The sequence below is a fragment of the Phocoena phocoena genome, chromosome 8, assembly GCF_963924675.1.
Source record: "Phocoena phocoena chromosome 8, mPhoPho1.1, whole genome shotgun sequence".
In the NCBI taxonomy this organism is placed as follows: domain Eukaryota; kingdom Metazoa; phylum Chordata; class Mammalia; order Artiodactyla; family Phocoenidae; genus Phocoena; species Phocoena phocoena.
The window spans coordinates 106,730,327-106,756,114 of NC_089226.1; the positions used below are offsets into that span (position 1 = coordinate 106,730,327).

Sequence of the window (25,788 nt, forward strand, 5' to 3'; positions counted from 1 at the left end):
ACACAATTTTAGTATCGTGCTCATTTTTTAGGAGGCAGGTACTTTCTGAGCATGGTGCCAATATGGGCTGGATGAATTAAGCTGGTACACTTGAGGAGAGCTGGATGTTTTCCTCTGCTACAGACCCTGGATCGGAGATGCAAATTCATATTTATGTGGAGTCATTCAAATATTTATTGAATGAACAAATACATGGATGAAAGGTGTGGTCTTGGACTTGGGAGGTAAGAAAGCCAATCAGACATAGTACCTGTTCTTGCTGAGTTCACAACTGGGAATCAAGGAATCTACCTTGGAAGGTTTCACCCCCCTCCCCCACCATGCAACCTTTACTTAGACTTAGCGAGACAGCAGCCAGTGTCACTTGGCAACAATGCCTGGACATTTTGTTTTGCCAAGAGTTTGTGATCCAGGAGTCAGACCTTGAGTGGGGAGCATCCGCTTTAATTTATTAAAGGTGTATTTATTCATCTCTGCGTCTGCAATATATAGCACAGGGCTTGGCACACGGCAGGGATTTTTGAAAGCTTGCGCAAGGATGAAATATGGATATGAATAAGGATAACAATGCTGAGAAAGATAAAAATGACTACCATTCGCTGAGTACCTCCCCAGCCAGGTCCTTGACTAGGTGCTCCCTACACATTCTGTTTCTTATAACAGCCCTGGGGTAGGTCTGTATCACTCACTCTCCCATCTTACAAGTGGGTTCCCCCGCGGTGCCCAGGCCCACACCGCAGGGAGAGGTATCTGCTGCAAGTTGAACCAGGTGTGCCTGGCTCCAAAGCCTGCCTTCTCGACACAGCGCCCAGGAGCCTCAACATCAAACGCTGCCCATCTCTGCCTCCCCAGGTACTGCAGGTAAAGCTCGGTAATGGGTCTTGCGTCGAAACCGCGTCCTTCCGAATCGTGCAAGGACCGGTTCCTAGGAGGCTCCGGAGGCCACACCGCAGGCTCCAACCGGCTGCGAACAGGCGACTTGCACTGGGGTGCGCTCCGGCGTAAGGTGTGTAGCCGTGACCTTCGGGAAGTGTCGGGCTCAGAACCTGGCACCCAGTAGACGCTCGATAACGGCCTTCGGTGTCCTCCGCGGCTGTAAGCGGAGAGTTGGGGGCAGCCCCCGAGGTGGAAGACGCTGCTCGGAAAGGGGACCACAGCCCGGAGCCCGGTGCCGGAAGTCAGGAGCGGCGACTCGACCGAGGCTCACCCGCCTGGGCGGGGTCGGGGGCGGGGCTTCTACTGTATCCAGTCAATCGGCGTCCGAGAGGCGAGCCCGCCCCCCTGAGGAGGCGGTGCTTGCACACTCGACCGCCCCCTGGGCTCCTCCCCCGGGGGGACGAGGCGGGGCGTGCCGGCGGCGCTCGGCGCTGACGCTGCGCCGACGCGCCCGACGTCGGGCACGTTGACGCCGGCGACGCGCAGCCGGGCCCGCTCCTCCTGTGCTCTGCCAGTGTCCGGCCGCAGGCCGGCCTTAGTGACTGGGGGCGGCGGGCCCGGGGCGGCGGGCGCGGGGCGGGCGGCGGGCGCGGGCTGCCTTCGTCGGGCCCCGAGCTCGCCTGGAGCGAGCAGCCGCCCGCGAGCCGCCGCGGAGCCTCCTCGCCCGCTCCCGCCGGCGAGCAAGGTAAGGGATAGGGGGACTGGAACAGGGTTGGGGCGGAGCGGGGCCCCGGGCGCCGGCGCCCTCCCCGCGGGGGCCGCGCGGCTGGTGAGTGTCAGCCCCGGGGGAAGGGTGTGCAGCGGGGCCCGGGGTCGCTGGGGCAGGGGGCGCTGCCCGCGGGACCCCCGGCGAACGGGCTCTCGGGGCCGTGCGCCCCCCCTCCCCGACCCCAGTGCCAAGTGACCCGCGCCCCCGGGGACCCTAGCGCTGGGCGCGGGGGCGAGGACCTGTGGCCGCAGGAAGTCCCGAGCCAGGCTGGGTTCCCGTGGTGAATCGTTCTCGCCACCCTGGCGTCGGGCTGCTGCAGCACCGGGTGCGGGTGCGAGCGGGGTAGAGTCGTTGTCACTGTCAGGTGCGTGGTACGCGGTCCTGGGCATCTCCGTCCCGGGGGTCCGCCGAGCCCGGAACACCGGCGGCAGCCTCGGGAACCGGCCCCCTGCCTCTCGCCCTGTCATTATATTTGAGACACTTAGTAGCCTCTCGTAATCTCACCTTTCACTTTTCCTTCCTTCCTAGCCGTGCACGTCTGTCTCGACCTGCTGTATTTCCATTGTGGAATTTTTTTGGGGGGGGGGAGGGTCTGTTAATTTACGTAAGTTAGGTTGACTGACCAGCCATTGCAGCCGTTGAAAAACACCTCTCGCGCCCTTAACGAGTCCAGTTCCGTTTATCGCTCACCAAATCCAGCCCAAGAATTCAGGGAGCCGTCAGTCCTTCCTAGGAGCTGACTGCACACATTCCTCTAAGATGCCTGATGGATTTTGTACTTGTCAGTTTTACTGGCTGTATGCTCCTTCTGTGCTTTTCCTGAAAAATGATTGGATGGCACGTGTTTTGACTTTCTCTCCCCCACCGGGAAATAGAAAGGAAAAAAAAAAAAGGTTACAGAAGCACACTTGTTTTCAACAACTAGAAAGTACAGCTTTGCAGAGAAAATGCCACAGGGTTTGTTCTTTATGTGAGGGTTGTCTTCTTTGGTCTTTACCCCTTCACTGGATTACTGTCAGTATTAAATGTCTTCATCTGGTGTGTTCTGGGCACTTTGTATATGCATGTGTATGTTTTCCCAGTTTTTTTCTGTACAGAGCATAGCGGTCAGATCTGGGAATAATGAGGCTGTCAGCCTTTCACTTATCAGCTGCAGATAGCTATGAAGTTGCAGCTTTGTGGAAGCCTTTATTTTGCACCTGATGACTGTGGTCTGGGTCTTTCATTTCAAGATGATGTGCGAGGTGATGCCGACCATCAGTGAAGCAGAAGGCCCCCCAGGAGGAAGTGGGAGCCATGGGTCCAGCTCCCCTTCACAGCCAGATGCAGACTCACATTTTGAACAGTTGATGGTCTCCATGCTGGAAGAGAGGGACCGTCTCCTTGACACTCTGAGAGAGACCCAAGAAACGCTGGCATTAACCCAGGGGAAGTTACACGAGGTTGGTCACGAAAGAGATTCCTTGCAGAGGCAGCTCAATACTGCGCTTCCACAGGTATGGGTGAATTTCACCTGAGTTTTTTCTAAACGCTTTTTTACGATGTTGAAATTTTTAGATGTGTATTTTGCGTAATCACTTGTGAAATGGCGGTTCTGTTATTTGTAAGTCCCATATAGATAAAATTCCTGAGGATTAAACTTCTTAGTGAGAACAAACTCTAGTGTACCATAAAGTTCTGTAAAAACACCTTATTGCCCTTGTTCCCCTTTGGAGCGGCAGAAGGAACTGCCTAGATTTGGAATAGCGCTCCAGAGTTTTTGAAAAAGGGCCATGAAGTAACCAAGCTCTGTGGTGCCTTCCGTTTTGCCGTCTTAAGCTATTCCTTGCCTAAATGTGTATTTCCATGGGTTGTATTATGTGTTTCCAATTTCCTAATGAAATTTACTGGACAAATAGGATTGATTTCACAGGAAAAATATTTTTACGGTCCACCTTTCTCAGAACCCCGGTGTTCTGTAAATCAGGTTTGTTTTAGGGGATAGAAGACTGAAGATGGATTGCTTGGGAGCTTTCTCTTTGGCAGATGAGAATTATAAAGCTTACAGTCACACTGAAGTTTTTCATCTAAGGATATTGTGTTCGGAGCAGTGTTTCAAGGCCTTTTCTTGCGGAGCCGAGTGAGGATCTAATGATAGGAGCAGGGAGAGGGTGTCAGCTAGAAGAGTGTGCGCTGGGTGGCACAGAGCACAGTGGGAGACGTGTGTGTTACTTGGGTGTTTACCAGCTGTGTAGGTGCCATTTTACCTATTCGTATAGGTGCCTTTATGGTGCTTTCAGGTGGACATGAAAGCACGCGTTTATTCTCTCAGGATGGGTCTGCAGTGGTAAATTAGTAAAGGAATAATTACTAGCTTTAATGCATCTCTGGGCTTTAGTCAATTCTCCTGAAAGATTGGTAAGCTCAACGTGTGGATTTCCTTTTTAGCAACAATAGTTTGATGTCAGTGCTGTCATGTTCTGTCTTTGTCAATTTGAGAATCATTAAGTTTTTTCTCATTCGAATCTTGTAAATTACCAAGTTTATTTGGGTCAGATTTTATTACCACAAGCTTAGAAGGGTTGGCCAAATTATGTTTTACTGGGATTTTATTGTGGTATTTGTAAATCTTTTCAGTACTTCGGGGTTTTTTGTTTTGTTTTGTTTCTTTCGTAGCTGTATTTGTCTTCTTGTAATTTGAGGTACATACACTGAAGTGTAGTTTTTTGAAAGGATGAGCACAAGGGATTTGTAACAAGTAAGGGACAGGAGTTTTGTAAAGTCCAGTCTCATGCAGTGGAGGTTGTCACACCAGCCGATGGGACAGTCGCTCAGTGATTTGTTGCTAGCTGCTGCTCCGTGTTGTAGCCTGGAAATGCCTTGTTGAGAATGTGATGACGTCACCAGCTCACCTCACCACCTGAGCACCTGAGTCCAGCGTTTTAGAAACACAGGAACCATTAAGTAAACATTTTTTGGATCCTTCCCTTTCTTGGCATTTGTCTTCTGTTTGGCGGCTAATTGTGTGACCAGGTAGGCGTGTGAATAAACTCCTGCCAGATTATGTAGGCAAGTAATAGTGTACTTAAGAAAAACTTAACTGTAACAGAACATACGTCAGAAAAATTCACAAATCATAAGTGTACATCGCAGTGAATTTTTCATTAAGCAAACACACTCTTGTAACCACTGCCCAGACCAAGAAATAGAACATTACCAGGCTTCCCAGAAGCCCCCTCCCACCCACTCCCAGTAATTGTCTCCCAGAGCTAACTGTGGTCTCGACTTTCTGCCGTTGATTAACTTGGCATGTTCTTGACTTTGTGTAAATGAAATAAAGTAACGTGTACATTTTATTTCTTGATTCTTGCATTCAACATTATCTTTGCGAGCTCTATCCACGTAGCTTTGTTCGTTCTCATCTGCTATTTCATAACCCAGTGTATGAATGTACCATAATTTATTCTTCCTGTTGTTCATGGGTATCTGGGTTGTGTCTAGTTTTTACAAAGGCTGCCCTGAATGTTCTTACTTGCTTTTTGGTACAGATATGTATGTGTTTCTGTTAGGTGTGTTCAAAGGAGTAGCACTGCCAGGTGATGGAGTATGTTTAGCCTTTAGGCTCTATCCGAGGTGGTGGTCGTGACCGTTGTCCTACCTCCCACAGCGTGTGAGCCGTTGGTTGTTCTGACCCTCGGTATCGGCAGTTCTTTGGTTGTAGCTGTCTGGTGGTGTTGAGCGGTAGGAACTCAGTGGGGTGGGGACTTGCTCCCTGATGGCCAGTAAACATCCCTGGCGTTCGTTGGCCATTCGCTTACCTTCTTTGGTGAAATAATTGTCTTTTGCCCATTTTTTGATTGGGTTGTCTGTTTTGTTTCTTACTGATTTGAAGGAGTTCTTTTTATGTATTCTGAGTACATATATGAATGGCAGGTTTTTTTGGGGTGGGTGTTTGCCTTTTCACTTTCTCAGTGGTGTCTTTTAAAAAGCATAATTTTTTCTTTTCATGTACCCCAGGTGATCAATCTTTTCAGTAATATTTAATGAGCTTTGTGTTCATTGAAAGATATCATCACGAAGTTGCATGAAGACGTTATCCTGTAGAAGCTTTATTGTTTTATCTTTTACATTTAGATCTGTAATCCATCTGAAACTGATTTTTGTTTATTGTGTGAGATAGGGGCCAGGCTTCCTTTTTTTTTTTTTTTTTCTTCCTTTAAGTGTATGGCTATCCAGTTGTAATTTATTAAAAAAAGCATCCTTTCCCCAGTGTGCTACAGTGTCATCTCTGTTGTAAATCAAGTGACCGTAAGTGTATGGGTCTGTTTCTGGACTCCCCTCTGCTCCATTGATCTTTTTGTCTCTTTTGCACAAATGCAACTTTATCTAAATTACTGTAGATTTAGTCAGTCTTCATATCTGGTAATTTAAATCCTACACCTGAGCCATTATTCAGTATTGCCTTGGCTAATCTTGACCCTTTGCATTTTCAGATAAATTTTAGAATCCACTAGGCTGTCTTTCCCCAGAAAATGTGCCGGGATTTTAATTGAGGTTGAATTTAATTTGTAGACCAGTGCGGGGAGAAATGACGTCTTTTTAATATTGTTCTTAGAATCCATGAACACAGTATATATAGTCCTCCATTTATTTAGATCTTCTTTAATTTGTCTTAAAATTTTATAGTTTTCTGTATGTCTTATGCATGTTTAATTAGATATCTCATATTTTTGATGCCATTATAAATTACTAGTATGTAGAGATAGAATTAATTTTTCTGTATTCACTTGCTAAATCCATTTATTTCTAGTAATAATTCTTGTATTTTCTATGTATACACTGTTATGTCTGCAGATAAGTTTCTTTTTTTTTCTTTCCAGTTGCTGTAACCCTTTTTCTTTTTCTTGCCTTATTGTACTGGCTAGGATCTCCAATACAGTGGTGAACAGAAGTAATGAGAATAAATATCCTTGTCTCATTCCCAGTATCAGAGGAAAAGCTTTCACTATTTCACAATTACATATGATATTTACTGTAACTTTTCTTTAATTTAAAAAAAATTATTTATTTTACTTATTTCTTTGGCTACTTTGGGTCTTCATTTTTGCGTGTGGGCTTTCTCTAGTTGTGGTGAGCAGGGCCTACTCTTCACTGCGGGCTTCTCACTGCAGTGGCTTCTCTTGTTGTGGAGCACAGGCTCCAGGCACACGGGCTTCAGTAGTTGTGGCACGTGGGCTCAGTAGTTGTGGCTTGTGGGCTCTAGAGCACAGGCTCAGTAGTTGTGGTGCATGGGCTTAGTTGCTCCGCGGCACGTGGGATCTTCCCGGACCAGGGCTCGAACCCATGTCCCCTGCGTTGGCAGGTGGATTCTTAACCACTGCGCCACCAGGGAAGCCCTACTGTGGCTTTTTTGTAGATGTTTTTATGAAAATATGAAAAATTTCCTCTGTTCTTAGTTTGCTAAGAGTTTTTTAAAATCATGAATTAAAATTATTATATTAAGTACAGTTACAGTTACAGTTATTACATTAAGTACAGTTACTGCAAATTTTAAAACAATCAAGTGATTTTTCTTTTATGTGGTGATTTAACTTTAAAAAATTTTGTGATTCTAGAATAATCCCAACCTGATCTTGGTGTATTCTCCTTTGGTTGGATTTTGTTAATTTTGTTTAAGATTATTGCATCTGTATTCAAGGTCTGTAATTTTACTTTCTTATACTTCTTGTCCTTGTTGGCTTTTGGTATCAAGGTTATGCTCGTCTCATAAAACAAGGTGGAAAGTGTTCCTTTTTTACCCCCAGAAGAGTTCCTGTGAGATTGGTGTTTTCTTTCTTAGATTTTTGGGAAGAATTGATTGGCAAAACCAGCTGGTGTAGGATTTTCATTAAGGGATGGCTTTTAATTTCAGATTTAATTATTTATATGGAAATAGAATTTTTCTGATTTTATATGTCTTCTTGTGTCTGTTTAGGTAAAGCATTTTCCCCCTGCTAGGAATTTATTCAGGCCACCCAAATTTTCCAATTAGTAAGTGTAAAGGGGTTCATAATATCCCCTTTAAAAAATACTTGATACTGGTAATTTGTGCTTTGTCTCTTTTTCTTAATCAGTCTCTCTAGGGGTTTATCAATTTTATCAGTCCTTTCAAAGAACCAACTTCTGGCTTTATTGATATTTTTTTTAATTTGATACTTGTTCTCTATTCCCTTATTTTCTGCTCCTTTTTCTTCCATTTGCTTTGTGTTTCGTTTGCTATTCTTTTCTCTGGTTTCTTGGGATAGATGCTTAATTGATTTTTAGCCGCCTTTCTTTTCCAGTATATGTGTGAAGGCTATAAGTTACCCTCTAAACACCATTAGCTGCATCCCACAAATTTGAATAAGCCAAACTTTCATTTATCTTTTATGTAAAAGTATTTTCTAATTTTCATTGTGTTTTTAAAAATTATTATTTAAAAAAATTTTGAAGAAGTGTGTCGTTTAACTTCCCAATGTTTGGGGAGGCTTTTCTCGTTATCTTTTTGTTGATTTCTAGCTTAATTCCATGAAGATCCCTATCTTAGTCTTTTTGGGCTGTTGTTATAAAATACCATAGACTAGCTGACTTATAAACAATAGAAATTTATTTCTCATAGTACTGGAGGCTGGGAAGTCCCAAGATCAAGGTGCCGGCAGATTCCATGTTTGGTGAGTCCTGTTTCCTGGTCCCTAGATGTCCAGCTTCTTCTCACTGTCCTCCCCAGGCGGACGGGGGCAAGGGAGCTCATGGCACTTAGGACCTAATCCCTCGCAGAGTCCGTGCCTCCTAATACCATCGCCTTTGGGGGGGGGATGAATTTTGAGGGGGCATAAACTGTCTACCTACTGCAATCCCTAAAGATACCCTGCATTATTTCAATCCTTTGAAATGAGTTGAGCTTTCCTAATGGCCCAATACACATTCATTTTGTTAAGTGTTCCTCGGGCACTTGAAAGCAATGCGTATCAGCGGGAACGCAGTATTCTGTGTGTATCAGTTAGATCAGGTTTGGTAATCATGTAATTCAGATTCTGGTAGCCACATTAAATAAAGTGGAAATAGGTGAAATTAATTTTAATATATTTTATTTAGCACAGATATCCAAAATATTATCATTTCAGTGTGTAATCAACATGAAAAACACTAATGAAAGATTTTACGCTCTTTTTTCGTACTAAATCTTTAAAATCCGCTGTGCGTTTGCAGCACATCTCAGCGTGGAGCAGCCACGCTTCAAGCATCACTGCCTCATAGCTGCACGTGACTGCATGCGGGACAGCCCCTTCTGCTGAGAGATGCATCTTAAAGGCTCCCACTGTCATGATGAGTTTGGCTGTTTCTCCTTTCCTACTTCTCTCCGTTCTTATGTGTTGATATTTTGAGATTACGTTATTAGGTACATTCAAATTTAGAATTCTCCTCGCTAGATTGAACTTGTATCATTACGAAATTTTCCTTTTGATCTCTAGTAATGCTTCTTACTTCAGACACTATTTGACAGTGGTGTCTGCACATCAGTTTCCTGTCCGTGTTTGCCTGGGTATCTTTTCCTTTCGCCTGATGGTGATCTTGGATCTTAACATGTAGCCCTGTGAGTAGTGTGTAGTTTTTATTTTGATCAGTTTGATAGTCCTTATCTTTTAATTAGAGTACTTGCTCTATTTAAGCGTAATTGCAGTATTCCAGTTTATCGGTACAGTGTTACCATTTGTGTTCTGTTTGTCCCACCTATCCTGTGTCCTTTCTCTCTTACCTTCTGTGAGAAGTATGAAGTGTTTTTAACTCTGTGTTCCTGTGTCGGTTGTCGGATATACAGCCACAGACACAGGGCGTGTTCTACAGTTCAGCCTAGGTCCGCGCCTGCCTTTACTGCCCCCCGACACTGCTGTTTGCTTTGACACTCAAACTGCACTGAACGCCCTCCCACCTCCCGTGTCACTGCTATGATACTTTAACATTTTAGATATATTTTTGGCATTATCGTCATTGTTTTGTACAGTTAATACTGTGATTTATTCTCATAGTTACCCTTTTTGTTGCTTTTCACTTGTTTTTTCATATTTCTGTCAGAGACTTCTCTTTCTCGAAGAACTACTTCAATATGTTTTTAGTTCCTGTCTGTGGGTGATGAGTTGTCTCATTTTCCTGAAACGTCTTTATTTTGCCTTCCCTTTTTTTTTTCGATTTTTTTTTTTTTTGCGGTACGCGGGCCTCTCACTGCCGTGGCCTCTCCCGTTGCGGAGCACAGGCTCCGGACACGCAGGCTCAGCGGCCATGGCTCACGGGCCCAGCCGCTCCGCGGCACGTGGGATCCTCCCGGATCGGGGCACGAACCTGTGTCCCCTGCATCGGCAGGCGGACTCTCAACCACTGCGCCACCAGGGAAGCCTGCCTTCACTTTTTAAAAATAAATTTATTTATTTTTATTTTTGGTTGCATTGGGTCTTTGTTGCTGCGTGCGGGCTTTCTCTAGCTGCAGCGAGCGGGGGCTACTCTTCCCCGTGCTGTGCAGGCTCCTCATTGCGGTGGCTTCTCCTGTTGTGGCTCACGGGCTCTAGGCGTGAGGGCTTCAGTAGTTGTGGCGCATGGGCTTTGTTGCTCTGCAGCATGTGGGATCTTCCCGCACCAGGGCTCGAACCCGTGTCCCCTGCATTGGCAGGCGGATTCTTAACCACTGCGTCACCAGGGAAGCCCCTATTTTGCCTTCACTTTTTTTTTTTTTTTTTTTTTGCCGTATGCGGGCCTCTCACTGCTGTGGCCTCTCCCGTTGCGGAGCACAGGCTCCGGACGCGCAGGCTCAGTGGCCATGGTTCATGGGCCCAGCCGCTCCGCGGCACGTGGGATCTTTCCGGACCGGGGCACGAACCCGCGTCCCCTGCATCGGCCAGCGGACTCTCAACCACTGCGCCACCAGGGAAGCCCTTGCCTTCACTTTTGAAGAATGTTTTTGTTGGGTATAGAATTCCAGGTTGGTGGTTATTTGTTTTTCAGCATTTTATAGATGCCAATCCCTTATCTTCTGACTTCCTTTTTCTGGAAAAGTCAGCTCTCAGTGTTGTTGTGCCATTAAAGGCAGTGCCGTTTTTCCTCTGGGCACTTTAACATTTTCTTTTTGCCTTAGACACCAGAAGAACTGCTGAAAACCAATGTGTGGTTTTCTTTGTTGAGTCAATGGCTTGATTCTTAAACCAACTTTGACCATTATCTTTATAGGTGTTTCTTATTCCCCTTCCTGTCTCTCCTCCACCGTGAGGAGCCCCATTTATATGTACACTAGATCTTTTTAACGGTGTCCTGCGGTGTCTTTTGGGCTCCTTGGATAGACTTTTTTTCCTCTAACTTCTATTTTTTTTAAAACTAATCCATCCTTCAGTTCATTGATCCTCTCTTCAGCTGTGTCCGATCTGATGTTAAGCCCATAGATTGAGTTCTTAAGTTCAATCACTGTTATTTTCAAGTTCTAGAATCCATTTTGATTTTTGGAAAATTTTCCTTTTGTCAAGTATATTTCTGAACAGTTGAAGTTTGCATCTGATAACTCTGGTGTATGGATCCCCTCCGGATCTGTTTCTATTTCTGTTCTTTTTTCCTCCTGGTCCTATTCGTTGTTACGCCCGTTTTTGTGTTTTTAGTTGAGTGTTGGACATTATGTGTGAAAAACTGTAGAGGTTCTGGGTGACGCTGTCCTCCTTCAGAGTCTCCTGTGACGCAGACCCAGGGTAGGGTCACAGCTCCTGGTTCAGTCGGGGGCTCAGTGACTGGAGGCTGGGAGTCCTTGTAAGCCTCAGGCTCAGCTGCCTTCACCCCCCTTCCCGCCCCCCCAGGGTGGAGCCCTGCAGGGTCTCCGTCTGGAAGCTTCCCAGGGCCCCTCCTTGGCAGGTCCTGAGCACCGTGAGGATTTACTGCAGCTCAGCTGCCCAGCCCGTTGGAGCAGAGTGCTGGGCTCATTTTCTGTGCCCCCCTTTTCTCGGGGAGCTTGGTCCCTAAAGTCCTGGCTGACTTGTCAGGCCTGTACTAGAATGTTTGTCTTCCCAGCCTTCTGGAACTGTCCAGAGCTCTGTTAGCTAGTACCCTCTGCTTGCCTTTTCACTGCGTTTTCTTCCCAGCGCCAGCATGAGCCGATGCCCCGAGGGAGGGAGCGCCCCTCTCAGTCTCCCGCTCCCTCACTGGGTTTCCCTTTTCTTTGGAGTCTTGTACCCTCCAGTTTTGGCTGCCTCAGTACCTCTTCGATGCCTTCAGACAGACTTTAAAAATGTATTTTATTTAGCTTTTCTAGTTCTTGGCGGGCCGACCTACAAGCTGCTCACGTACGTAACTGGAAGTGGGGGAATAACTGGTGTGTTCTCTCCATCTGAAGCAACACGTAATAGTAAATATATTTGATCATCTCTGTTTGATGCAGGAGAACAAGAACCACTGGTCCTTGCTCAGTCCCCACTGTTCCGTTTCTAATCAGAATCCCCAGTTTGCCCGTGCTCGGCCACTTGAACTTGGAAAGAGGATGGAGCAAGCCGCCCACTCCCCGTGGAGACGGAGGACCTGCACTCTGGCTCCTCTCGCGGCCTTTGTCCCAGCCCCGCACTGGTCTCCCCTCTTCCCCTTGCCCTGTGCCAGCCTGGCGGTGATGATGGGCTGGCGGTGGCAGAGGAGGAGGATAAGGAGGTGGGAGGGGTTATGTGACCTTCGTTCTATGAATTGATCACCTGTGGGTTTTCTTTTTCAGTGTTTAAGAAAATTACTGCTTTTAGTCTTCCTTTCAATTTCATTTCAAAGTTGAAAATGAAGATTTTATTCTTAAAGTTGAGTGTAGTGATTTTACAGTCTTTTTGAAAGCAACAGTTGAGATTTTAAAAAGACGTCTCAGAGAACTCCAATATATAGAACCGAGAAAAGAGAATGTGTTCAGGATGAATTGTGGGCAGAACCCCAAACTGTGCTGCCACCTCTCCCAGAGCTAATTCCTGAGACTGGTGGATATAGGACCCCAAACACCCTAAGGACTAAGGTCCTAAAATCACAACGTAGTCTGCCTGTGTCAGGAGTGTTGGTTGTCACAGCAGAGGTTTGGGCTGAGCGGGGAGCAGTGTAGCCTGCGCCGGGGGATCGGAGCGCAAGGAGGGTGGAAGAGCAGCCCAGCCAGGAGGGTGAGAGGGGACGGGAGACGATGCGGGACGGAGGAAGGGGTGACACCTGGTGGGGTCTGAGGGGCTGCGGCCGTCAAGGCTCGGGCGGGGATGCCCCTGAACGTCTGCGATGCCCCCTCCACGGCCCCAGTTACCTGGCAGCCGAGGGCCAAGGTCGAGAGGCTCTGGTGGGCAGAATCCCCAGCCTGTCTCAAGCACCGCTGAGTTCACGGCGGGCTCCAGCCCTCCACTGGGGGTTCGCTGTCAGTGCCCCTACCGAGGTTGGGTCAGCGCTGCTGAGCTGGAGTGAGTGAGTCAGGCAGGGAGGACTGACCTCAGAATCAGAGTGAGGTCAGAGTAGCTCAGTGACTCCTCTTCCAGGGTGGGTTCTAGGGATGCCCTTGACTTTAGGTGGGGCCTTTGCAGTGAGCTTTTTCAGTAGGTAGAGGTGGCAGAACCCCTCTCAGAAGACCATGGGTATTTCTAGTGTTTTGGGTTTCTGAGACAGCTAATACTGTATCCTTTCAAAGTAGTGTTTGAGCGCGGGCGCCTTCCCCCTTCGGCACACGCTCAGCAGAGCCCTCCGGTCTCCGTGGAGCCCCTTGTGACTGAGTTGGTTCCGGGTTCTGGGCTCCTGGGAGACAGTGGCAGAGGCAGAGCTATATGCAGCCACGTCGTCTCCAGATAGCGGTGAGAGTGGTCACAGTGGTGAGAGTGGGATGGGGTGATAGTGGTCGTAGTGGTCATAGTGGGATGGTGCTCCTAGTGGTCATAGTGGTGATAGTTTTGGCCTCGGTGGGGAAGGATTGACACCATCTGGTTGAAGGTTGTAAGAGGCCATGCTGGTGCTGTGTGGAGGATGGGTGGGGCGGGGCTCGAAGGGATGGGGAAGAAACCACTGGCGGAGGAGTCATTGGGGTGCATGGGTTGAGCTGTAGAGTCAGTACTTTAGGCAAAAGTTTTAAACCCCTTGACATCACCCATCTTACAAAGCACAGAACAACGTATGTAATATTTTAATGAAGTATACATACTGCTTACGTGTATAATGTATACACTAATATTCACTGAGCGCCTGTTCTGTGTCAGGCACTGTTCTAGGTGCTGAATACTCAGTATGTAGGAATGGTCACGTGGCCCAAGATCTCTTTATTTGTGCAAAGAGAAATAGAATGAAAGACTCTGTGTAGTTCAGTTTGACCAAGTTTGACGCGTGGACAGAACCGCAGCGGAACCGCAGCGGAAGCAGCGTTTGGTGCTGGGTGTCTGCACAGGAGGACTCGGCCCGGCGGCTTTCCTCACGTTTCCACGACCCTCTGTCCTCCCCACTCTACTGCTTGAGCTCACACACACATCCTCGCCTGGCACACCTCCATTTGGGTGGACTTCGGGCCTCTCGAATTCAGCATGGGCCCAAACCAGCTTTTCCCCACATCTGTCCCTCCTCCCGAGATGGTACAGTTTTCTGCCGAGTCAGGTGGTCAGAAAGCAAGGAGACCGCTTGTCTCACCCTCCTAGTCTCCAGGCCCCGTAGGAGGCACCTTTCCTGTCTCTCGGACGCCGCCTCTGAGGTCCGCTGGCGAGGTCTGGACCCTCTTCTTCCACCAGGTTGATTCAAGGAGGGGTTGACCCCAGCGACCTCTCTGTCCCCCGCCCCCTCTCTGTCCCGCACCAGCCATACTGGGTTGTAGGTCATTCCTCACAGGAGATGTTCCGTTTTCCTGCAGTTTCTTTGTAAATATGCTGTTCTGTCAGAGAAGAAGGCCCTTCTTCTTACCCTGTCTTCTGCTTGCTAGCTCTTAGCGCTAGCTACTGCTGAATACTTTGGTAGCTAACTCTTTTGGAGAGCCAGTTTGGCCCTGTGTAGAAAGATCCTCAAAAAACTCATATTCTTCTTTCTTTTCCAGACTACTCTTCCATTTATTTATTTATTTTTTAGCATGGATTTTGCAGCTAGACAGGTCTGCATTTTACTTCTGTCTGCAAATTAACTGCCTGCTGTTAGGCCAGTGGCTTAGCTCTTTCTTCTTTTAAATTAAATTAATGTATTTTTTATACAGCAGGTTTGGGGTTTTTTTTTTTGAATTTTTTTTTGTCTGCGTTGGGTCTTCGTTGCTGCACGCAGGCTTTCTCTAGCTGCGGCGAGCTGGGGCTACTCTTTGTTGCGGTGCACGGGCTTCTCGTTGCAGTGGCTTCTCTTGTTGCGGAGCACGGGCTCTAGGCGCGCGGGCTTCGGTAGTTGTGGCACGCGGGCCCTAGAGCGCAGGCTCAGTAGTTGTGGCGCACGGCCTTAGTTGCTCCGCGGCATGTGGGATCTTCCTGGCCAGGGATCAAACCTGTGTCCCCTGCATTGGCAGGCAGACCCTTATCCACTGCACCACCAGGGAAGCCCAAGGAAATGGTTCTTATCTGGAGGAAACTTACGCATAATGATATTCACCATAACAGCTTTAAATACGATTTACCTTTTTTACTGGTTAGAAAATTATAAGAGCGATACACCAGTTAGAAACCATTTTAAAGTATAAATGATGTGTAGTTCGCGTTCCACAGGGGTTTAACGTCTCCCACTTTACCTCCCAGCCTTACCTCATTTCCCCCATTTTTGCCCTCACTTTGAGAGGGAACGATTTCTGGTGGTCCCGTTCTTGTGGTGGGAGGTGGGCTCACTGGGCTGAGGCGGTGGTTTCTGAGGTGGTTTCTGACCCCTCTTTGTCTCTCTCTCTGCACTTCCTCCTGCTCCCCAGGGACCTTCCTGGTCACTAGGGGACTTCCTAGGACCTTAGCATCCATTGATGTTCCTGCCAAATCACTTCTTTCATTGGAAGTTGCAGAGTGATGATTTCTCCGACTCTCGGTCCTCCTTCGTTTATTAATTGATACTCCTCTTTCAAGAGCATCCCTTTTTGTTCTCTTTCTCTCTCAGTCACTGTGGACACTGGATTGGTATTTATTCGGTGTATTATAGTCAGTTATCATTATTCCTTAGATGCTTATATTGTCCCCCTTGGATTGGCTCCTGTGGCCTTTGCCAAGGCCCTGTTAGTCTTTGAATGTTTCCTTGTTTTCTGGAACAAAAATTTGTCCCAGGCCCACTTTGTGTTTTTCCTGCCTCAGATCTGAAATTGTTCCTCTGAGGAGCCCTGGTTCCTTTTCGTAGGGAAGTATTTAGAAATCAGTATCTGGGGGCCAGGTGTGCTCACGTCACAGGGGTTAGCATCTTTTAGGTCCTCCTAGGGAACAGAGCTAGACAAAAATATTCATTTTTTAAAAACCGTGGATTTCATATTGATATTTCCTTAACAAATTAAAATGAAGTCTTTCCCCTTAATTTATTTTCTATTTATAATTCTTGTCTTACACTGTTTTGATTTCTAATGATGTTAGCATTATTTTCTTTATCCTATGATATACATGAAATATTTTCAACATTTTAATACCATATTATTATAATCATCCTGCTGTATGAAGTTTTATAATTTCTTTGCAATTCTTTGGGGTCTTAGAATAAATAAATGTATCTAAATAATATATAGTTAGAATGTGGGTTTTAAAGCAATGTGAAGTAACATAGCCGCACAAATAAAATTTGATATACAGTTCATTTGTTTCTGTTTATTTTTTTTTTAATAAATTTATTTTATTTATTTATTTTTGGCTGCATTGGGTCTTCGTTGCTGCGTGCGGGCTTTCTCTAGTTGCGGGATCCGGGGGGGCTACTCTTCGTTGCGGTGCGCGGGCTTCTCATTGCAGTGGCTTCTCTTGTTGCGGAGCACGGGATCTAGGCACGCAGTCTCCAGTAGTTGTGGCATGTGGGCTCAGTAGTTGTGGCGCAACGGGCTTAGTTGCTCTGCGGCATGTGGGATCTTCCCAGATTAGGGCTGGAACCCACGTCCCCTGCATTGGCAAGCGGATTCTTAACCACTGCGCCACCAGGGAAGCCCTCTTTTTATTCTTAATTTTAGGGTTTGCATTTTTCTTTTGGAGTTAATTTCTTTCGAATACATAAAGCATTTACATGGTTCAAAAATCGGAACTATAGGAAAAGGCATTCTCAGAAGTCTTGCTTCTCCTGTCTCTGTCCCACCCAACCCTCACAGGTGGGGTGACCATGTCTCCTAGTTTGCGTGAGATGGTCCTGGGTTTTGCCTGTTATCCTGAGCAGTTAGCAAGTGTTCCCTTTCACTCTCAGAAATGAAGCACAGCTGAAGGCTTGTTGCTTGCTAATGCTAATTAAGAAGTGACAAAATGTTTCCACTTCGTAGGTTTTCCCTGTAGCTGGAAGTGAGCTCTTGGCCCAGTTCTGCAGGCTTGGATAGCAGGTCCTTGGCAGGGAAGGTCCACCCAGAGAGTTCTTACGCTTGGCTTGCAGAGTCTCACTGTTATTCTGAGGGGGAAATTTCATTTTGCTCTGAAAATAACTTAGGGAGCTTAAAGCATATCTTGCATTTCCAAGTTTTTCTGCTTTGCAAATAGGCTAATTATCCCTCCTGCCTGTGTAATTTTAAACCCTTGTCAGTAGTAACATAATCATTGATTTCATGTGTGGCATGTCGGTATAAAAGTTTAAGTTCTACTTGAGACTAGTCGATATTTCTGAGCCATTGATCTCTCTTGAAATCGGAAGGTGCTGTTAGAAGCTGGGGCCCGCTCTTCTCCCCACCTTGACAGTCTTTCATGGGAGAACGTGAATGCCAGGTAAGGTCAGGCATCCTCTGCACCCCAAAACAGAAACAGATGTGGCAGGGGAAGAGCATTTCAAATAGTCTGAGTATTAATTTGAATAGTCTGATGTGGTATTTGTTTTCACGCAAATTAAAATCTAAAGGACTTTATTTGTGACTAAGTGTGAAATCCAGTTGAGGCCAAGGGTTAAAGAAGTTCTCTATAGCACTTTGCTGCTTTGTGGCTCAGCTCCTTTCCCTCCACCGCAGACACATGCTGACGGGAGGCTGTCAGCACACCGGCGTTTCACCCCTGCGCTGCCCGAAGGCATTTTATAAAACAGTAGCGCAGCTCCCTCCTCAAGCCGACAGTGACTTAAACGAAGAGCTTAAAGCGGGCCTGCGGGTGTTCCCCGCATCTCTCACTCGCGGGCCTGTCTCTCTGGGTAGATTCCATCCCACGCCTGCCCCACCATGGACCCCAGGTCAAGGCGGGTGCATTTTCGAGGAAAGCAGTCTGTTCAGGCAGTCGGCGGGCTTGTGGGCCAGCCTTCCTTCCCTGGTTACTTTTGTCAGTTTCCTCAGAGGTGAGCCTTCAGCGTTGTCATCAGTCAGTGAGGAACAGTAACTGTTTGTTTTTATTTAGCAAGTGTTATACTTAGTGTCGGCCATGTGTTAGGCACTGGCCAGGGGCTGTATGGATGGATGTCTAGGGGGATTAAACGAGGTAATAGCCAACATGTATTGCCTCTAAGCCTTTTTTTTTTTTAAATGAAGTACAGTTGGTTTACAATGTTGTGTTAGTTGCAGGTGTACAGCAAAATGATTCAGTTTTACATACATATATATATATTCTTGTTCAGATTCTTTTCCCATGTAGGTTATTACAAAATATCGATATAGTTCCCTGTGCTATACTGTAGGTCCTTGTTGGTTATCTATTTTATATATACTAGTATGAATATGTTAATCCCAAACTCCTAATTTATCCCTCTCCCATCTTCCCCTTTGGTAACCATAAGTTTGTTTTCTATGTCTGTGGGTCTATTTCTGTTTTGTATATAAGTTCATTTGTTTCTTTTTTGGGCTGTGCCGAGCAGCCTGTGGGATCTTAGATCCCCGACCAGGGATCGAACCTATGCCTCCTGCAGTGGAAGCACGGAGTCCTCACCACTGGACCGCCAAGAGATTCCTGTATCATTTTTTTTAGATTCCGCATATAAGCGATATATGATGGCCTCTAAGCCTCTTTATGTGAACTATCTCACTGAAGCCTCACAATGATACTGTAGAGTATACTTTATTTATTTATTTTTGGCTGTGTTGGGTCTTCATTGCTGCACGTGGACTTTCTCTAGTTGCGGCGAGCGGGGGCTACTCTTCATCGCAGTGCACGTGCTTCTCACTGCGGTGGCTTTTCTTGTTGCAGAGCACGGGCTCTAGGCGCACAGGCTTCAGTAGTTGCGGCACGTGGGCTCACTAGTTGTGGCTCGCAGGCTCTAGAGCGCAGGCTCAGTAGTTGTGGCGCATGGGCTTAGTTGCTCTGCGGCATGTAGGATCTTCCCGGACCAGGGCTCGAACTTGTGTCCCCTGCATTGGCAGGCGGATTCTTAACCACTGCGCCACCAGGGAAGTCGCTTATAGAGTATACTTTAAACTACTAGAAAGCAGGATGCTATTATGTACCCCATTTTATAGATGAAGAAATTGAGGTCGGGGAGCTCCCCAGAGCCCCGTAGATCACAGGTGGTGGTCAGTGTTTGCACCCAGGCAGTCTGACTCCAGGGCTCCTCCCTGCAGGAGGAGATGGGGCCGGCAGGATGCCCCCAATGCCCGTGGGGGTGGTCCTGTGAGTGCCAGGGTTTGCTTCTTCAGCAAAGGGTCTCTGTCCCCGTCGGCTCTGCCTGTGGGCGGCGGGCAGCGCCCAGAACAGGAGCCCTCCAGTGGTCCCCACGGCACCTGCCACCCTGCAGAGCCTCGTGGGGCGAATACGATGGTTTCCTGACACCGTCAGTTTGTTCCTCTAATGCCCAGAATCTTTAAAGTCCTCCGTTCTTAGATGTCTTGTCTAATTCTGTTTCTGACTATTCTTGCGGCTCTTTCACTTGACGAATCCAGGATGTTTAGAGTTTCTCCTTTGCTCCTCATCACCTTCCCAGAAGCTCTCGCCCGCAGTGTGTGCCCAGGGGTCTACGTGTGCTGTGGACGGCGGCCCCGGAGCGCGCGTGTCCCTCAGCCAACTCACGGCCCCTGGTGAGATTCACAGGCACTGAACTGCGCCACGTCTGGGTGGATCACTGCAACGGTGAGCAAGGAAAGAGCTGTGGCTTTGGAACGCAACAGATCAGCCGGCAGTTTGCATGTCAGGGTGTGCAAGGCCCGTCTTCTGTCACTGTCTGTGATGCAGGTAGCTGGGTGGCAGCGCGGCAGAGCCCTGAGACAGCTTCTGATCTGGTTCCATCACCGGGTCACCTCTTGGAGCCTCTGGTCGCATCTCTGTAGAATGGGGAGGGACGAGGGGACTCGACCCTCTAGTTCAAAGCCTTATGGAAAGGAGCCTGTCTCTGGAGGGTCTCTGAGGGGCTGGCTCCCCAGGGAGCGCAGTGCCGCCTGGAGCCTCATGTGCCGAGAACCTGCAGCCACACAGGGGTCCGGGGAGGACGGTTGGGAAGCCCCGGGAGCTAGATGGTCTCCATGTCCCTTTGGGCACTGTGACTGTCAGTGTTCTGTAGCTCCTGCACAGCCCTTTACTGTAAGTGGGAAGGAAAGGTCGACATTTGGCTGTGGTTTTCACCACAGCTGGGGCCGAAGAGTGAGGAGTGATGCTGGGAGCACAGCTGGTCCTGAGCAGACGCTCTGCCCCTCCGGACGTCTCTCTCCCCTCCCCGCGCCGAGGCCGCGTCCTTTAGCCACTCAACGAGAAACATCCTGGTGCATTTGGATGGGATGGGATTCCTACCATGAGTGTAAGAATGGAGGTTTTGTGAGAAGGGCAAGGAATCAAATGATGGGAGGGAAATTGCAAGGACTTTCTTCACTGCGCTTGTTTTTGCCTGTGTGGAGGGAGCCGCTTTTTCTTACTGTGTGAGTTGGAGGCCGTGCTTAACTAAGAGCATGGGCTCTGGGGCTGGGCCCTCACTTTGCCGCCTGCGCTGAGAGCTGCTTCACAGGCTGCGGTGACGCCACCCTGAGCGTGTCCAAGAAGCCCTCCCAAGAGTGCCTGGGCTCCGAGCAGAGCGGGAGGCGTTAGCCGGTGTTCTGTTGAGCAGCGTCTGGGGCGATGATGAGGGGCCCTTTCCTTCTGGGTTCCCAAAGTTACTAGGGGCAAAAAGGAGGCAAGTGAAAAAGAAGAAGTTCAAACAGTATCAACTGTAAGATGCATCCAGTGTGCCCAGGGCATGCGGTGACGTCAGAAAGGCAGTGGCGTTTTTCACGCGCATGCATACTTCTCACTGAGGAAAATGGGTGAAGTTCTGCGTTGAGTAAAACAAGCATGCTGAGTTGGGGGGCTTAGTTGCAGACTGCCTGGGTGACCCATGCAGAAAAATAAATGGCTGTGCACACTCTTAGTAGTTCCCAGCGTCTCGGGGAAGGTGGGGGCACCGGGCCTGGAGGCCACGAGCCCTGTCCTGCTGTGCGAGGCTCTGGTGAAGCTGCTTGTCCGGAAACTGCACCTGCACTGCCCACACCATCGCCCGGAGCCTCGGATGCATGACCACCTCTGGGCACCGCTTGTTGCTTCCCGTTCGGAGTCTGGGCTCCAGGCCTGTGATTGGTGGGCCTGGGGCTGTTCTGCACTGTCCCCAGATGGGGGAGAGGCCAGGAGAGCAGGTGGCTGGTGCTTCTGCCTCCTCCTCTGGGTCACATGCCGTTCCTCAAGGACAGACCACTTCCCAGCCGTGGGAAGGGGGCTCCGAGGCTGCGTGGCTAAAATAGATGCCACGTGGCAACAGTATGACCGTGCGTGTTGACAGTGTCAGAAAGCAGCACGGCGTTTGCTTAGGTGGCGGACAGCGAAGACTCTGCCCGGCTGGGATTTTCAGGGACAGTCGCCACGTCCATCTCTCCTCCGCCCTGACCTGCTGGAGGGAGAAAAGAGCACAGTAAATAGAGGTTGAAGTCGGGTGCCCCTCCCGGCGGCCTCCTGTGGCATCAGAGTCTTTTGCTGTTTTATTCCTGCTCCCGGTTATCTGTGCTCCATTTCAAGGAGAAAGCTCCACAAACTAGAAGCGCTGCCCTCTTGGCGTGCGTAGCAGGGTGCCTGAACGTGACCTGAGCGTAGAAAGGTCCATGGGGGCGAGTGGTGGGCGGTTAGAACAAAGGGTTTAGGTTGGAAAGAATGTACATTCCAAGGTTGTTTTCTTGTGCAAACCAGAGTAATACTTGGTCCCAAAAAAGTTTAACGATGAATTAAGAGGTTGCTCGAAAGCACATTCCTGCTGATAGGTTCTGCGCGCTTTGTACAAACCCTCGAGTGTCCGGTGCTTTCCTCTTTGCTTCCCCGCTGAAATAGTGTTTTCACTATTACTGACTGTTACTGAAAGGGCCGGTGCTGCCAGGAAGTGAGATGTTCTCTGGTGTGCCTGCAGGTGCTCAGGCTAGAGCCCGTTTAGTAAGTGACCTCCAGGCTGGCACCCCACCCTGCTGCTCAGACGCTTTCACTGCACTCAACGAAGAGATGAAGGTCTTTGGTGTTGACTTGGAATGCGTGTTTCCTGTGCTTTGAAACGCTACTGGTGTTGCTTCAGTTAACTTCATCTTAAGATTCTCTCACTGGAAGTTTTATAGTAATACTACAGAAAACCAGTCTGACACACATAATCCTAATTTAAAGTAACTTTAAAAATTGTCAGTAATGTAGAGGGAGCTCGTGTTCTCGTCTTTGTGTATTTCCTGTGCTCACTGGCGGGTGTTAGGTGCTTTTTTTCCATGTTCGGAAAACCTCTGTGGAAAGAATTGAGGGAAAGGAAGCACTTGCTACCCAGAGATAGTTGGATAATTATTTTCATTTTATCCTAGTCATGTGCTCGTGACTAGGAAATACATTAAAATCCTAGCCTTCTTCTGCCCCTTTTCTGTAGTCGTGCAGATTCGTTCACTTCTGTGGGCTCGGCATCCCCCTTTTGAAAGTGACTGCCACGGTTGTGTCTTCATCCCCAAGTCTGTGATGCACCTTTCACGCCCCAGCCGGAAGCTTTGTCACATCCTTTAGATGGGACCCAGGCTCTCCTGCTGCGTCTCATATCCAGAGTTGCGCCATGCATCCTCCTTGCTCAGCCTCCGCCTCCCACCTCCCCTCCCAGCTTTCCGTGCCTCGCCTCTCCTTCCCTTCTCACCCTCCAGGACCACTCAGCGCTGCTTCGGTTTTTCTTTCCTAATGTTGTTTTTATTTTCTCCTGTATTCTGGTATCGCTGCTTGGCCCCTCCATGCCTCGAGCCTCCGTGATGCACCCTCTCCCCTTTCCAGTCCCTCCAACACGCTTCTTACAGCTCCCAGGTTAACCTGAACCTTTGCCGTGCGCAGGTTTCTGCAGCGCCCATCCCTGGTAGCAGAGGCAAAAGCTAAACTCTTTGTTTGGCACTCACAACTCCACGATCTGGCTTTCTTCAGCCTTCCCACACCATTTCCCTCTGTAAATACCCCTTCGTTCTAGCCACACCAGTCTTTTTGCTCCCCTTTCCTCACACCTTGGCCCACACAATTCCCTGCTTGTGGAGTCCCTTTCCCGCTCCCTTTTTTCAAAACCCCACCTGTGTCTCAAGGCTGAGAGGTCAACCCTGTGAGGTCTGTTCTCACACCTCCAATTCCTACTGGGATTCAGCGTGTGTCCCATCTCTAGGAGAAGATGGAGTCTGATGCCTGGGGCCGGTGTTACTTTTTATTCCTTTTACCTTTTCTGCAGCTTTTAAAAATGGCATCAGCTTGAAGAAAAACACAGATGAAGTAGTAGGCTTGGGTATATATCAAGGCCATCCTTGAGGGGGGCAAAAGAATCACAGAAAGATATCCTGGGGGATATGTAGCTGCCCTCTTTCTTTCCACGTGGTGATTGATGGTGGTGAAGTTATTGGTTGACTGTAACAGTCCCTTCCTTTTCACTAACTGCTGAGTGATTTTTTCTTGTCCACCCAGTCTTTCCTTCTCTCCACCCCCCTCCCCACCTGTTTCAAGTCTTCGATCCTCTGCTTGCTAACATGTGGCCTTGGTGTTGATACTTACTGTGTTATCTTCCCCTGAAGATAACATATTGTCTGTATTGAGTTCTCAGTCCCAAGCCACTTATTAACTGAGTGACCCTTGCACTGCACTAACCTGCCGGGCCCTGTATTGTAATTTGTAAAATGAGGTCATTGTGAGCACCTTACCGGGTGGTTGAGAATAAAGTGTGATAACATATGTGAAAATACTTTGAAAACCATAAAGCAGCAAACAAAAATAGCGCTATTGCCGTTAATATTTACATCTGCGTGTACTTAGAATAGCACCTCAGAAATTGCTGGTGTTGTGCAGCTGGTGTTTTCCAGGGCTACTCACCCTTAGGCCTGTGTTCCTACCCTACTAAGCTTACTAGAGCCACAGAGGAACCCTAATAAAGTACCTTCAGTTATGGTTTTGTAGCTGGCCTTTGTTTCATTCTCAGGTGTCTTCTTGTTAAATTAGAGGGTAAAACTGTTGTAACAGGGGGCTCTTGTCAGACTGGTTTGCAAGACATGAATACACAGACCCACAAAAGGTTAAGAAGGTTACAGAGTAGTAATATTTGCTGTCAGAGGTAGTATGTTACTGATTTGTTTCCGTACAAAGCTATTGCCTGAACACTGGTGTGTTGCTAGACCCTTTGGGGGGCTGGGGTTTCAGTAGTGAGGGGGCACGTCTTTCCCCCGAGTAGACTGGGGTCCGCGCAGTGAAGCAGTGGCGGAGGCTTGGGGGGAGCCTAAGCGGGAGATGGGTGGTCAAGCCCAGCCCGCGCGACCCCGTGTTCAGCCTGCGGGAGGGTGTGGGGCTGGGCCGGCAGGTCAGCAGGTGGGGAAGGAGGGACGGTGATGGGGGTGCGGCCCTGACACAGTGTGGGGATGGTCCTTAGCACGGGGGTGGGAGGAGAACAGTTGACAAAGGCCTTGAGAGTGTGTCTCCCGGGGAAGTGGTGACCAGGAGCAGAGCTGGTTGTCTGACAGCTTCTGGGGGAGGATGGTGATGGACGGGCAGACTCTGGACAGGCAGAGGGGCGGATCTGCAGGCAGCCGAGACATTTTGTTGACAATCAACCCTTTATCTGTATCATTTCCACCAATCAGCTTTGTGGTCTTCTAGTAGGCAATGTCATTCTTGTTATGAAAGCTGCATGACAGAGAATCAGAAGCCTTTTTCAAGTTCATTTGTGCTTATTACTTTCAGCCTTTGCTCTGTGGCCTTAAACACTGTGGCATTTGTGTTTCTTTGACTTGTCAGCAGAATTTCAGGAAATGCTGTAAACGTAGCCGTAGATACTCTGAGACTACTCCTTCTTAAGCTTGTATTTCCATTGACTAGGCAGGGTGGAGCCGCAAGAGGAAAGCCCTAATAAAGTGCTTTCAGTTATGGTTTTATACCGAGACCTTTGATTCACTCCGAGATATCTGTCTTCCATCTGGTGTATCAGGAAAGCAGCCCGCTCGGTTGTCCTTGGTCTTCCGTGTGCTGAGGCTTGAGCTTTCAGTCGCGGTCCCCCGTGTCTGTTAAAAGGCGGCCATGGTTCCCATAATTGTTTTTTGAGTTCTCTCAGAGTCACATTGTAGCTTTAGAGCAGAGTCAGGTGCAGTGTTAGCTGACCCTGTTGCGTGTCAGAGAGCTGCTCTTCAATAGTACCTGCTGGGAATTTGGTGGAAAATTCTCTTCCTGTCGACAGTGCAGTCTCACAGGGCAACAGAGGAGGTTCTGTCTTATAACCCTTTCTGTGCAGTTGTGTTTGCTGATACTATGAGGGCCCTGGAAGGTGGGGTCCGAAGGCTCCTACACCTAATTTAACACATCTAGGGTGTTCTAAGTTAATGAGTGCTTAATCACACGTAAAAGAGTTGATTGTGGCTTTTTGGGTTTTTTTGTTGTTGTTGTTGCAAAGTAGAGGTGCTACTAGGAGCTGATGACAAGCCTGAAATATTCTAAAATTGTGACTAAATCAGAAAAGCCAGGAGCACACCATAAGGTTTTTTAGGAGACTTGCTAAGCTGTAAACTGTACGGCAGTTCCCGAGCGGTGGCGGGGAGAGCACCGTGATGCCGTCTCACCAGAGGAGTGGAGGTGCTCCTCCGGTGTGCTGTCCTTCCCCCAGGATAGCATTGGCTTCCTTCTCAAGTTCAGTGCGCCTCAAACCCTGAT

General features: G+C 48.2%; 1 protein-coding gene across 1 annotated transcript in view; it reads left to right on the forward strand.

Annotated features, from left to right (window-relative positions):
* Positions 1-1,482: 1,482 nt before the first annotated feature.
* PPFIA1 (PTPRF interacting protein alpha 1) overlaps positions 1,483-25,788 on the forward strand; it is an 86,952-nt gene continuing 62,646 nt past the window's right edge. Inside the window, exons 1-2 of the mRNA XM_065881836.1 lie at positions 1,483-1,621; positions 2,878-3,141. Coding sequence (XP_065737908.1) covers positions 2,878-3,141 — 264 coding nt within the window. The 5' untranslated portion in view covers positions 1,483-1,621. The remainder of the gene's footprint in view (positions 1,622-2,877; positions 3,142-25,788) is intronic.